This window comes from Neomonachus schauinslandi, chromosome 4, assembly GCF_002201575.2.
Source record: "Neomonachus schauinslandi chromosome 4, ASM220157v2, whole genome shotgun sequence".
NCBI classification, from domain to species: domain Eukaryota; kingdom Metazoa; phylum Chordata; class Mammalia; order Carnivora; family Phocidae; genus Neomonachus; species Neomonachus schauinslandi.
The window spans coordinates 154905247-154920740 of NC_058406.1; the positions used below are offsets into that span (position 1 = coordinate 154905247).

Sequence of the window (15494 nt, forward strand, 5' to 3'; positions counted from 1 at the left end):
GTTTATTGTCATTCCCCACGACGATCTGAATGAAAGCTCCATGAAAACAGGGGCGTTCTCTGTCCTTCTCTGCTGTACTTCTGACTCCAAGAACTGCCACATAGTAGGTACAAAATAAGTATCTTTTAAATGAATGATCAAATCCTAGAGGTAGTGACATATTAAAAAGGATCAAACCTCAAACTAAGAAATAAATCTTTTTTTTCCTTAAAGAATACTTTGTTTTGTTTTTAAGAAATTTTTAATATAGCAGAACTTTAGGCATTAACAAGAAGCTGGGAGGGAATTTTGGAGCTTACAGGCCTTCCTGGTGCTCCTTAAACTATTCTAAGTAAGCAGTGATCTGTTCTGTTAACCCTGAGACCCAAGACTTGAACCTTACACCCTGCTCTGTGACTAATGGCTCTCATCAAGGCAGGTATTTTTGGCTAAAAATACTTCATTAATTAGCTAAATATTCCTCCCTAACTCTGGATATCAACTTTGTGGCCTAGACAAGCGCACATCCCCTCCGATACACTTAGATACTATACTAATAAATTATGGTATATTAATCAAATGCATTTATATATAGTACTGCAATAATACTAAAAATACTGAATTTTAAATTTGTGTCATTTTCAGAAATCAAAGAATTAGTATAGGACACTCAGTTTTTACATACTCCTCAGAGAGAGATTTTTTTTTTTTTGAATTGTTAATTAAGGTTTCCTGACATTAGAGTTGGTCATTGGAATTTCAATTATAAACAAAGACCATGTCATTATGCAGCCATATTTTTGTTTCTCATGCTGATATTTGCCAGTAAATTAATTAAAAGAAACTATGTCATATCATGGGTTTATCTTTCTATTTGTGGAGATAGATGTTAAATAAACATTGGTTGAATAGATGATTACTACTTTCCAAGCCTAAAATTATAGATGGTCATTTGAGTAAGTGAAATAAAGCTTATTAATTCATAAATTAGGGTAATAATAATTTCAAGTTCCACATTTTAGGAAAGCCATAGCATTTAATATAGAGAAAAATTTTAATTAAGAGAAATTATGACGGGAGCTGAGTTTGTTACCCCTCTCTCCCGCACCCAAGGAACATGCCAGAATTCAAGAAGTGACGCTTTATAATCCAGACATCTGCCCAACAGCTGGCAACTGCTGCAATCAAGTATGAGTTATCACTGTGATAGGTATATGGTTAGCCATTGGCACCTGGCTCCAGAAACAACAATGGGAAAGATAAGGAATTAAACCTTTCAAGGTGCCATAATGTTTGAGAGCTTGGCCAGTCTCACTGGGTGCTTTTTTCCCATTCTACCATTATTACTGTTGTCTTCTACCTTTTGAGCCCTGTAGACCCTCTCTAGCACCACTTCTTAGCCCAGATGTTATAAGCACTTCCACTCCTGGAATTATCTCTGCCTACTTCCTATCCAGAAGTGTCTATTCTGTTCCTGAGCTGCCATTCTCATACTCCACTGTATCAGCTGCTGGGCCCTCTGTAGCTCTGGCCACAACGTTCTGAATGAGCTCAGTCTCTAACACTTTGGCTAAGTCTCTCCTACCACCCTCCCAGCTCACACACTCAGACTTTGTCCTAGTTTGCTATTTATTACTTTAAGCCCAACGACTTAAGTCAATTCATTCAAACTATTAATTAACATGTTTGGCCCTGTGGCCTATAAACTTCATTTAATTTAATCACATACTGCTGTAACTCCTGATATGCTATTTAAATTAAGTCTTTGAGGAATATCTACAAATATTTCACTTGCCTTTTATTACCTTTCTCCTAATGATTGACAATACTAAATTTCCCTTTTGAAAAATCTTTCAGGACACAATTTCACCATTTATAATTATGTCATAAAATAGATTGCTTGCATGGGCAATTTCACGTATTTTACTGTGAGAGTACTAAATGTATATAAGGTTTTCCATTGTTTTTCTAAAGTCAAAAATTAGAAAACATGTATAAAACAATATTTAGAAATGTAGAAATGCCTGCATCTCTTTCTAGAACTGAGCATCCTATATCAACACCCAGTATTATTGTGTGGTAATCTCTTAGGATTAGCTTGAAAGCCATGCTATACCTTTAGCCCACAGAATGAACTATGTGGATTGAATAACTTGACCTATCTAAAAGAAAAATGTATGCTAGTTCTTGATTGCTCTTTTTATTTGTTTTAATTTTTCTAAAGTCATACATATTGCTGTGTATGTTGGGGGGAAAATAGAAAAAAAAAAAAGAACATTTTTAAAAAGCATGATTACCAACCAGAGAAAATTAAAACTACTTTTAGTGTACTGTTCACAGTATATCCTTCTAGATCTTTTGCTGTGTGCATTTATACTTTTTTCCCCATAAGAACATAAACATTCTGAACATATATTTTATTTTTCATATTCTGCTCATTTGTTTCTTGTGCAGGGAAATGGTAGATCATCTCACAAATCCAGGCTTCCCCAACCACCGAGTTTAGCAAGGATAGATAGATAGATGATAGATAGATAGATAGATAGATAGATAGATAGATAGATAGATAGAATGGATAGCCTCCAGGGTTTGAATTTATCTGTGTCCCCTTGCAGTAAGGTAAATCCATATTTGGTATGAGAGCCAGCCAAAGCTAGGCTACAAATATCTGCTTCTGCTCCCCCCCATATCAAGAACATATTTTACGTCAATAAATACTTTTTTACAACAGCATTTTCAAAAGTACATTCTATTTTATTGATGAACATAACTTATTTAAACACCCTCAACTATTGGACATTTATGAGGTTTTCCCTTGTGTGTGTGAGTGTGTTGTTATAATCACTTCTGCAGTAAATGTTATTGCCAAATCTGTACACATTGCTAAGTTTTCCTTTAGGATATACCTAAAAGTAGAATCGATAGGTTAAAAGCTAGGCTGGGTTTTTTAAAGGCTTTTGATACATATTGCCAGATTGCCCTTCAGAAGTCCATCACTGAGACCCCAACAGCTGTACTGGAGATTTACCATATCACCAGACCCTTAGAAACACTCCCTTTTGTAACTGATAATGTAATGGATCTGTGTTTTCTTAACCACACAGAGCATTCCAAATGATCACCCATGTTTACAGATTTTTTTACTGCAAAGTATTTCATGAATCAGGAGTCATAAAGCTTTAAAAATTTTGGTTAATAGCTCGTTTGCTTGCAACATTGTTTGCTTGTAGTTTTAAGTGATGTGGAGCAGGAAAAGTCAAGGAAATCAGTAGCGATACCCTAGCCTCAGTCTCTGTCTTCTCAAAACACAGCACTGGGGGGTAGCTATTCAAAACTCATCCCTGGTGATCTCGAAGGTTTTAGAAGATGAAGAGTAGATCCCTCTTACAAAACTTTAATAACCCTTTTTTTGTAGATAATGCATTATCAAAGTTGTTAGGTTGAAGAGAATATACTTCTTTTTTTTTAAAAAAAAGATTTTATTTATTTATTTGAGAGAGAGAGAGAGTGAGCACGAGAGGGGAAGCGGGAGAGGGAGAAGCAGACCCCCCGCTGAGCAGGGAGCCCGATGCGGGACTCGATCCCGGGACTCCAGGATCATGACCTGAGCTGAAGGCAGTCGCCCAACCAACTGAGCCACCCAGGTGCCCGAAGAGAATATACTTCTGTAAAACCAAATTGTCATTAAAATATTTATCCACAAACTGACTTATCAGTTCCAGTTAGTATTTTATTGTATTCTGCTTAATTTTGGCGAAGTTCTTTATGGCTTTAATAGCCAACCATGAAAATTAAAATGCAAAAAACATAAGGTAAATTAAGCAATATTTTGTGAGTATGTCTTTTTCTTCCTTGAGTGGGAATAGCTTAAGTGGCTCTTTTAGAAAAGCATGTGTTTGAGAGAAAGATGCCTACATGACAGGATAAACTTTAACTTTTTTAGGCTTTTCTGATGACAGCATACAATGAAAACTGTATTTTGCATTTCTGTGTTTATTTGCCTAGAATCCATGGAATAAGAAATATCATAGGGCGGCAAAGTGTTTCATAGTTAAAGGGGACCTTACCGAAACACCAGTTTAAGATGTTTAATGGATGCTCAGTGGACAATGGTGGTGGTGGTGATAATAAGGAGAAGGAGGGGGAGACTAATTTCTGGAGCTCTTCTGTGACTGGCATTCCGTTTAGTGCTTTACTTACATTTTCTCATTTATTAAGTGAGGAAATTAAGTTTCAGAAAAGGCTAACAACTCTCCCAAATGAATCAGCCAAAGATCAAACCTGGATTTCCTGACTCTCAGTGTAGTCTGCTGTCCATTATATAATGCTGGCTATCTTGAAGAGACTAGACATTTTAACTTAGAAAGTTTGTAAATTTATAATTATAAATATCATTTCTATTGATGCTGTCAAGTATTTATATGACACTTGTTGAAGGGCTTTAGCCTTTTTCTATCTGTTGCCCATATTCCTTAATAAAAATTGTTATGATTTCAATTCATCAAATTTTTACCCTAGATATATTATCTCTATTCTTTAAAATAAGAAGGGAAAATAGAATATTCTAATGTTATCAATGAGGAATCTGAGGCTCAGAGTAGAGCAATTAACTCTTCCAAGGAATTCAGTTAAGTAACAGTAAAATTGGGAGTCGAGCCCATATCTGTTTGCCTCCAAAACTCTTTCTGTTTTATTCTGTTGTTGTTTATTAAAGAAGAGCAAAATCAGACAAGCTTGAAAATGAGTAATTTGGGGTATTGTAGAAGCATGTACACTGTTCTCTCTTTTGGCCTGTTTATGCCTCATTTCTTCTTAAACTAATGTGAGGGGTAGAATAGTATAATTTACTATTTTTTTTAAGATTTTTTTTTTTTTAATTTATTTGACAGAGAGTGTGAGAGAGCACAAGTGGGGGGGGGGGGGGGGCGGCAGGGCAGCAGGCAGAGGCAGAAGCAGGGAGCCCGACACGGGGCTCGGTCCCAGGACCGCTGGATCATGACCTGAGCCGAAGGCAAACGCTTAACTGACTGAGCCACCCAGGCGCCCCTAGCTTACTATATATTTTTTTTCCAAAGATTTTCTATTTTTTTATTAGACAGGGAGAGAGTACAAGCAGGGGGAACGGCAGGCAGAGGGAGAGGGAGAAGAAGGCTCCCTGCTGAGCAGGGAGCCCTATGTGGGGCTCGATCCCAGGACCCCGGGATCATGACCTGAGCCGAAGGCAGACGCTTAACCGTCTGAGCCACCCAGGCGCCCCCTTAGCTCACTATATTTTTAAGACAATTTTACACTAGCCCTTTCCCCTCTGAAATACTTGGAGGAAATGTATGTAAAATTAACATGTGGTCCTGGCATTTTAGCAGATTTTACTCTAAGATAGAGTAAAAAAAATTTTTTTAGAAAGACCAAGAAATTGAATTAGAAATAAGAGCTTACCTCAATAGGTCAGTTTTCTAATTCTCATTCTTTCGATGACCTATAAATATATTTCTAGGGCTCCTGCGTGGCTCAGTCCGTTAAGTATCTGCAAACACTTTGGTCCTGAGATCAAGCTTCACGTCAGGGCTCCCTGCTCAGCAGGGAGTCTGCTTCTGCCTCACCTCCCCCTTCCCTCCCGCCGCCCCCGCCCTGGCACAGACTCTGTCTCAAATAAATAAAATCTTTAAAAAAATATATTTCTAATGTTTCTTGATTTTGTTTCTTTTGCTTCTATAATTATGTGTTATTCACTCATATTATCAAAACCAAATTAAAGCAGAAATTATTACTCTAATCCTAGTCAAAATGATGTGTAAATAAGTCTTCCCATTCCTGCAACACAGGCCACTTCCTTCACATTCTCTCGGGTTTTGGGGGCCAGCTGGATAGCCTGCTTCCAGATTCTCCAACCCCCATACTACTTCCCACCACGCTCCAGTGATCACAGAAAAATCGAGGGTCCTGTCTTTAATTACTCCCGTCGGCAGTGTTAGTCTACTGACTAACGCTAGGGAGTAATCAGCTAATCAGTAATCGTCATCAGTAATCAGTAATCGTTAATCAGCTCACATGCTTCATTGAGACATTGATTGCTTTCTGACCATATTGCCTAGAAAACTGATAATGAGTTTTCCTTCTTTCAAATGAATGCAAGAGGGAAATCTTCCTTTTCTTTATTTTTGGAATATAGACATCAACAAATATAAAATTATGTTTATGAACATATGTTCATAAGTGAGTTAAGTTGGAATAACTTATTTTTACGTCAAGTGAAGTAACTTATTTTTAATTCATGTTAAGTCAAATAACTTATTTTTATGTTAAGTGAAATAACTTATCTTTAATTCAAAACTAATGAAAACATCAATCTCTGTTAGAAAATTTAACCATTATTAGAGAAATCTTACAAATCTTATGAGACAAGGAAAACTTACGTTGAAGGGCCACTCTTAGCAGTGGATGCTGTGGGTTTTGCTATTTTTTGAAGAATTTTCCCACTCCTGTAATTTCTTTTTGAAGGCAATAGGAAAGCAAACTAGAGAAGAGTGCTTTTGCAAACGTCTTCCTTTGTTGTATAGCTGTTTTACAGCATATTTGCCCTTGAAGGACAGTATATTGTCTTCAATAAGCCCTCTGATTTTTTGTGAATTTTTTTTTCCCCTCTGTGGCCATGCAAACTGGTGCCTTCTCTGACAGCGGAGATGACATCATGAGTATGAGCTTCCGTAGTTGCGTGACATTGACCCTGAATCGTAAGGCCCATTCGAGACCATGATACTTGAAAATGTTCAAACCCTAGAAATAGGTCCCATAAATGGTATCATTTAATTATACTCCAGATGTTTCATCTAAAATACATTTTCTGTCTTTTCCTTTTCACTCTTGTCCTCCCTTTTAACGATCCATCGGCCTACAGTGTCTTTACATCCAAAATGCAAAGCAGACAAATGGGCATCTCAGGGAAGAACCTGACCAAAAGCACCAGCATCAGTGGAGACATGTGCTCGCTGGACAAGACAGACGGCAGCCAGTCCGACACGGCGGTGGGGGCCCTGGGCACCAGCGGCAAAAAGCGGCGCTTTAGCATTGGGGCCAAAATGGTAGCTATTGTTGGCCTCTCCCGGAAAAGCCGCAGCGCTTCCCAGCTCAGCCAAACGGGTAGGCATTTTTATGTTACTTTTGACTTCATATTTGAGTTGTCATTCAAATACGTATTCTTTTCTCTTGCTCATTTTATTGCAGTCATTAGTGGAAGAGGACATGTTCCAGAGACATAGGGGCCTTTTAAACTGGTTAAACCTTTCTGAAAATAAAACAGTAACTTTTTCAGTGACAAATGAAGCTGCTTTGAAGTGAACGTCGGCCCCTCTTCTTGAGAGGCATGCAGTGTCTTTCCTCCTCAGGGGGGAGTTAAGCTGTGGGAGCGGGATTGCCAGTGGTTGATCCTTCCTAAAGGTTATCTGATCTGTGAGATATTTGCTTCCTTTAGGTTCCTCAGGAGGGAACCGGCCAAATTATTTTTCATCCTCAGCAAGTTACCCTGATGGAGATGATACGTCATATTTTGTGTGAATAATATAGTTCTTTTATTGCTGACAACCTAACTTCTTTTTCGGTTTGTAAGCAGCATTTACCGGTAGTATCAATTTTCTTACTGCGGTTTCTATTTTCCTGTGAAAACTTCAAGCAGCAATATTCTCCAGCAGCGGGGATGGAGGAACTTTCTGCTGATAGTGAAGATATTCAAAGCTTTGCTACTTTAAAATTCAGTTTCTAACTCACATCTGCAAAAATAAATTAGATACGGCACTCCTACTCCTACTCAGAAAAGCCACAGTTAGCAATTAAGAAATTTGTGAGTCAAAGCCATGTCTTTTCAAATGGTGGTTGATAATTAAACATTAAATCCCTGGTATCTTGGAAATAATAACATGTCTTCTACTTAACAAACAAAAGCATATAATATGGTGTTCCTTTTACAGCAAATAAATTATAGGCAAATAGGTGAAATCTCATTTATGTTTGAATTACTAGGGTTCTTAGCAACACAAAAGAATTGGAGGCTACGTTAATTCCTGGACCCGACTAATCTTGATTTTATATAATTATAACAGCAATTCTGGAATCTGAGCCTTATATAATAATATTATATTGAAATAGTTATTTGATGGTTTTCCTTATATCGTGGTTGTAACTCACTATGTTCAATGTGGCTTTTGAAAGGAATTTTTCATTTGGTGTTTTAAGATGTTATTTTATGTTTTAATATACAAATAGGGGCGCCTGGGTGGCTCAGTCGTTAAGCGTCTGCCTTCAGCTCAGGTCATGATCCCAGGGTCCTGCAATCGAGCCCCGCATCGGGCTCCCTGCTCAGCGGGAAGCCTGCTTCTCCCTCTCCCGCTCTCCCTGCTTGCGTTCCCTCTCTCGCTGTCTCTCTGTCAGATAAATAAATAAAACCTTAAAAAATATATATATATATATACAAATAAAAATTTAATTTATGGACATAGAGAACATATTTCAATGATTTTTTAAATTGCAAATATTTATACATAATTAGCTATGTTATATGATAGATGGTGGCCTTTTGAAATTGAGGGTTTTTTTTATATGTCTCTAGCAGTTAGAACTTCACTGCATTTTTTTCCTTAAAACTTAGAAACAGCTATAAGACGAAAACTGTTCTAAAAGTAAAGCCTATAAATTAAAAAATACAGAACCTAAACCTAAAACAGACATTCATATAAGTTTATATAAGTTAGAGAATATGTGGTGTTAAAATAAATAATTATTTCCACTTGCTCAGGGTTTTTTGATAAATATTGAGCACCTACTAAGTGCTGGGCACATGGAGAGCAAAGATGGTATTTTTCGTTGTAAAAATAAATATCACTGTAACCAGAATGGATTTTCAGACAAGACTGCTTAACTGCCTTCTAAAGAGTAGAGTACTCAGCAAAATGGGATCTTTCTAAAGAATAGTGAAATTATTCTGGAAGATATCATAGTAATGATATGTAAACAATAACTGGCAAAAGGGAAACCATTTATAAAGGTATGTTGTTGACCAGTACACATGGCAGCTAAGTCCTATCTGTCTTCTGCCATGCTATTTTGTATGCTCCTTTGCCTGTTAATCAGAAACTTGCCTTTAAAGTCATCATTTCCAAAGATTAAATATGACCTGCTAGGCATTAGAACTCAGCAGAAAACACATAGAAATAACAAGGAGACTCAGATCCCATTGCTTACTCTGACTTATATAAGATAATCAAATATGATCTCTTTAAAAACCTACCCAACTTATCTGAGTCATAGAATGTTTATCTGACAAATCTAACAAGGCTTTTTTAAAGATAATATTTTAAAATTTATAAGAAAATGCTTTGAAAACTTAAAATAATTGTAAGTATAAGATATCAATAACCAATTCAGCCTCACAGGGGAATCAAGAGCTCTATTTTACACATGCTGATTTTGAGATGCCTGTTTAGACATGTAAGCGAGTTGTTATATTGTTATTTGGATATAAGTCCAGAGCCCAGTAAGTCAAGACTAAGGATGTAATTTGGGAGTGATCGGCAGGTAGTATTGAAAGCCATGGCGCTAGATAAGATTACTTAAGGTAACTTGAAATCAAGAAGAAAACTAGAGTGAGCTCTGTGCTACTCCAACTTTGGGAAATCAGAAGAGAATTCATCAGGGAAGACTTAAAGAACAGCCATAGGGGCACCTGGGTGGCTCAGTGTGGGTTGAGCATCTGCCCTCAGCTCAGGTCATGATCCCAGAGTCCTGGGATTGAGCTCCACGTCAGGCTCCCTGCTTGGCGGGGAGCCTGCTTCTCCCTCTCCTGCTCCCCCTGCTTGTGCTTGCTCTCTCTGTCAAATAAATAAATAGAATCTTAAAAAAAAAGAAAGAAAAAATAGAGCAGCCATTAAAAAAAGAGAGAGAGAAAGAGAAGGGAAGAGAAGGAAGGAATAGGGTATCTTGGTCACCAGATGAAAGAAATATTTTAAGAAAGATTATCAGTGTGTTAAGTGCTTCTGACAGGTCAAGTAAGATGGAAGACTGAGAATTGACCTTTGATTTGGCAAGATGGGGAATTTGGTAAACCTTGACAAACCTTGCAGTGGTGGACAAGGCCTTATTGGAGCCAGTCAAAGAAAATGGGAGGTAAGGTAGAGTCGGGGAGAATAATATCAAGAATAAAAATAACAACATCTGATACTCATTGTGCACTTTTATGTGCTGGCACTATTCTAAGCACTTTACATATAAATCATTTAAACTTCACAATAATGTTATGAAGCGGGAATTAATTACTATCCTCATTTTACAGATGAGAAAATCAAAGTGAGCAGAGGGGAATAACCTTCCCAAGTTTACCCAAGTAGTAAGGGTAGAAGTTGGGATTTGAATCCAGGCAGTATGGATCTGGAGACTTCACTCTTATTCAAGTATAGTCTAGACCAGCACTGTCCAATGCAACTTGCAATGCGGGCAATTTTCTGTATCTGTGCTCCACAAAATACAGTGGCACTAGCCACACATAGCTATTGAGCATTTGAAACTGATTTTTAATTTTTTTACATTTTTCATTTAAGTAATTTCAATGTAAATAGGCACATGGGACTAGTGACTATTGAGTTGGACAGTACAGACAGAAACAGCTCTTTCTAGGATCTTGATAAAAAAAGGAAATCTAGAAATAGGACTGTAGCGGGGCGTCTGGGTGGCTCAGTCGGTTAAGCGTCTGCCTTCGGCTCAGGTCATGATCCCAGGGTCCCATGTTGTCGTCGGGATCCCTGCTCAGCGGGGAGCCTGCTTCTCCTTTTCCCTCTGCTGCTCCCCCTGTTTGTGCTCTCTTGCTCTCTCTCTCTCTCTCTAATACATCATAAAAATCTTAAAAAAAAGAAAAAAAGAAACAGGACTGTAGCTTAGGGGAAATGAAGTCAAAAAAGAGTTTTGTTACTCTAATGACAGATGGGATCCTTGTGGGAATGACTGAGTGGGTGAAAGACGTTGGATTCAGAGCTTAAAGTGGAGATCAGGTGTGATAGCCTGTGGTCACTCAGGAATCTATGCTCTCTTTTCATCTTGTAGTGATTTCTAAGCTGACACAGGACTTTACATTTACTCTAATTATAACACTTAAGAACCGTCATCATTTATTTATTTGTCTATTTCCTGGCTAGCCTGTTTTTCTTATTTTATGTGTCTTTCTCCATGTCTGGTATAGTTTCAAATATAGTGATCTTCAATGAAAAGCTTATGTACTTCTGGGATGCATGATTAAGTTCTCTGGGGAAATGGAAAGAAACTGATAGAACTTATTTTTATTTTTTAACCTAAAAGACAGAAGAAGTAAGCATTGCTAATATTTAGTACACACTTCCTCCTTGTGTTCTTGGTTGGTCTGGATTGCAGATGGTCAGTGTTGCGTGCCTTTTGGAGACGTTAGTTTAGTGAACCACCAGAAAGTGGGCAAGTGGCTTAATAAGATAATTGCAGTGGAACTGTGGATTGAGTATAGTACTAATATTGCAATGGTGCAAACAAGGTAGACCTGAAACTTCTATTCCTACTTCAGCTTTTCATCAGCCACTGATGAAGTAGCTGCAGTGACACTCTAAGATCTGACAAGAAACTCACTGAAAAACTCTAAGTTATTGGGAAGATGAATAAAATGTAGATTTACATCCACTATTATTAACAGTGAGCCCCTTACCCTGTCTTTATACTTTATATGGTCTATGGTATGTCTTCGTGAAGTCTTCTTCAACTATGACATCATTCAAAGTGAGTATGAGAAAAGTGAACCTGGAAGCCGACCTTCAAGTTGCTTTATTTTTTAGCCACATAATGCCAGCCACTATGATTTATAAACCTTGAAGGCATACCGCAAAAGAACTTTATCTATTGGGCAAAAATGTCAGTCCAATGCAGTTATTCCCAGTGGGCCAGTAGCCTTCCCTGTGGTCGGTCAGGGTTGGAGGTGGTTTTCATCTTATGGCTTTCCCCTCTTCTGGGGACTTGGAGCACTCTCTCTATTCAGCCAGCACATGGCAACTCCTTAAGAGCTAAAATTGGAAATAGTTAAGTCACTTGTGCTTGAATTCCATTGTCTACAGCTCAGTCACAAAGCTAATGCTGGAAAACGGGAGGTTGGGGAATATAGTCCAGGGAGTCCTCAGGAGAAAGGAGAAGCAAGTTTGGTGGGCATACCAATAGTTTTGAAACTTATAATGCACATCACTTCAGATATTTTTCCTGAGACCATAAAGTCTTACTTTATCATTAGGAATCATGGTTTGCAAATATTTGTTGCATTTTAATCTTTTAAAATATTTGTGTTTTATGTGTTATAAAAGTATTATGGAATATGTGTATCATTTATAAATAATTTTTTACTGAAATGGAGATGGTATTTTAAAAGATTTAAAACAACTGGTCTAGTATATTTAATTCAAAAAGGTTTAAAACCACAATGCTAGTATGTTATAGTTCTGAGTGCTGACTCCACAGATCTATTAATAGAACTTTGTGGGCGCCTGGGTGGCTCAGTTGGTTAAGCGACTGCCTTCGGCTCAGGTCATGATCCTGGAGTCCTGAGATCGAGTCCCACATCGGGCTCCCTGCTCAGTGGGGAGTCTGCTTCTCCCTCTGACCCTCCCCACTCTCATGCTCTCTCTATCTCATTCTCTCTCTCAAATAAATAAATAAAATCTTAAAAAAAAAAAGAACTTTGTAATCATGAAGAATAATAGAGATGTTAAATAGTACTGTTGCCTTTTCACGTTATTAGAAATCTCAAATTAACACTACAGGATATAACATGTTAAAGATTCTCACAAAGAATGTGATCTAATCCTAAATGTAGGTATATTTCTCATTTTTGAAATAATGTTTTAGCACATATAATACTATCAGCCATAACTAATTAAAAGTATTGGTAGTCATGCCACTATCTGTACCAACTTCAAGTGGTTTAAATATAATAAATGAGGTAGGCAAAATATTTTGTGTAAGTGAAAACTGTTATAAACATTATGAATTGTGGTAAAGTATTTCTATAGCAAGCTGGGGTGAGCAAGTAGCTAAGAAAGATAGCTTTACTGCTAATGGAAGTTAATTTAACATTTCTTAGATTTGGATTGAGTTTTATATCATTTGTTCTAAAAAGAAAACTCTTATTTTTATTTTTTTAAATTGTGGCAAAATATACATAACATAAAATTTACTACTTCAACCATTTTCCAAGGTACAGTGCAGTGACAGTAAGTACCTTCACATTATTGTGCAACCATCCACCCATCTCCAGAGGGCTTTTCATCTTGCAAAGTGAAACTCTGTACCCATCAAAGAGCGAACTCCCCATTTGCCCTTTCCTCCAGCTTCTGACCGTTCTATTTTCTGTCTCTGAATTTGACTACTCTGGGTACCTGATATAAGTGGAATCATACAGTATTTGTCCTTTTGTGACTTAGATAGTTCACTTACCATAATGTCCTTAAGATTCATTCATGCTGTAAGCATGTGTTGGAATTTCTTTCCTTTTTAAGGCTGAATAACATTTCATGGTATGGGTATACCACATTTTGTTTATCTATTCATCTGTCAATGGATATTTGGGTTGTTTCCACCTTTTAGCAATTGTGAATAATGCTGCTATGAAGAACATGGGTATAAAAATATCTCTTCAAAATCCTGCTTTCAATTCTTTGGGGCATATACCCACAGTGGAACTGCTGGGTCATATGGTAATTCTATTTTTCATTATTTGAGGAATTGACATTCTGTTTTCCACAGCAGCTGCACCATTTGGCATTCCTACCAGCAGTACACAAGAGTTTGCCTTCTCTACATCCCTGCCAACACTTGTTATGTTTTTATAATAACCATCCTAATGGGTGTGAGGTAGCATTTCATTGTAGTATAGATTTGCATTTCCCTAATGATTAGTGATGTTGAGCAACTTTTCATGTGCTCATTGGCCATTTGTGTATCTTCTTTGAAGAAATGTCTATTCAAGTCTTTTTAAAGTCCATTTCCTAACTGGGTTATTTTGTTGTTGTTGAGTTGAAAAAAACTTTCTATAATAGAAACATACAAGCCTGTTTTTCAGATTCTTAAGGGTTATCTCTGTATTAATAACATGTTGTATTGTTATTATTATTAACTTGTATTTTTCTGAATCTCATTAGGCCTATAAATTCCTTGAGGGGAGGAACTATAGCTCATGCATTTTAATATCTCTGGTACCTGTGGTTATAGTTGATGTCTACTAAATACTCAGTATTTGTTAGAATGAATGAATGCACAATTCATCTTCGTTATAGACAAGGTACCTTAAAACTGTGTTCCTCAGGATGTTAAACTGGTACAGTGAGGTTTTAAAAGCTATAAATGATCACATAAATATATGTCAAATATTTCTTAACATCTCCTATTCTAGTGTTTTGTTATTATTATTTGTAGAAAGAATAAATAGAACTCTTGAAAGCGATTGTTAAGGAACTATCCATTTACATCTACAAAAGCAAATTATCTTGCATTATCCTTTCCCAAAACTAGAGATTACACTCATAATCAAATTATTAAAAATTTACTAATGAGTTCTTATGGTATTTTAATCATTTCCCTAAAGTACAAACATCACCATACATTTATTCATCTCACAAAGTAAACATTTTTTATCAACTACACTATTTGCAAGGAAGGCATTTTGGTAGGCGCTATGAAGGCAAAACTTGACAAAACATAGTCCCTAATCTTTCCCAGCTTTTATACTGAAGAATCTTAAAATCTACTAGAAGAAATGAGTTTTAGGCTGGAGGAAATATAAAACAAGGTGGAACATGATGAGGACAAGCAAGAGAAACAAAGAATATACTATAAGGAAATGTAGCAGAGTAGAGAAAACAGATTGGAGAGTTTTAGTGTTCAGATCCTACCTCTGCTATATGGACAAGTTACCTAATCTCTCTTTCCTCAGCTGTAAAAATAATGGACTCTATCTTCCTACCTCATGAGGTTGTTATAAGCACCGTGAAAGAACTTCAAACAGTGTCCAACATATATAAGTTCTTTATAAATGGCAGTTACTGCTGTTAATATAAGTACTAGCATAGTTTAGATGTTAATATTATTATATTGCCATTAGTGTAGCCATGGAAATGATCACTTCCAACCCTGATGACAAGGTAACAGTTGATCTAAGCCTTAAATTATGGGTAATGTTTAAACTGTGAAGATGCTGATGACAGGAATGGACGTTTCAGACATGGACGATAGTAGACCCGAGACGTGGAAATGCCGTTTACGTAGGAGGAGAGCAGAGAATATTTAACACATAGTGGGAGGTGAGACTGGCAATGGACGTTGGAGCCAGATAAGAAATAACTTAATGTCAGGCCAGGGAGTCAGAGCCATAGAACTGGCAGTAGGAAGCTCCTGCAGGATTTGGAATATAGTCATGATAATCAGCGGTGTTGTCATGATAATCAAGATGTTGTCAATAAGAAAGTCCAGAGACA

General features: G+C 37.0%; 1 protein-coding gene across 37 annotated transcripts in view; it reads left to right on the forward strand.

Annotated features, from left to right (window-relative positions):
* Positions 1-15494, forward strand: part of RIMS2 (regulating synaptic membrane exocytosis 2) — a 595628-nt gene that overhangs the window by 508215 nt on the left and 71919 nt on the right. For 15 of the 37 annotated variants that reach the window (XM_021688297.1, XM_044914274.1, XM_044914276.1 and 12 more), the window contains one exon: positions 6875-7116. The exons of the other annotated variants lie outside the window; for them this stretch is intronic. In XM_021688297.1, coding sequence (XP_021543972.1) covers positions 6875-7116 — 242 coding nt within the window. The remainder of the gene's footprint in view (positions 1-6874; positions 7117-15494) is intronic. 37 annotated transcript variants of the gene reach the window in all.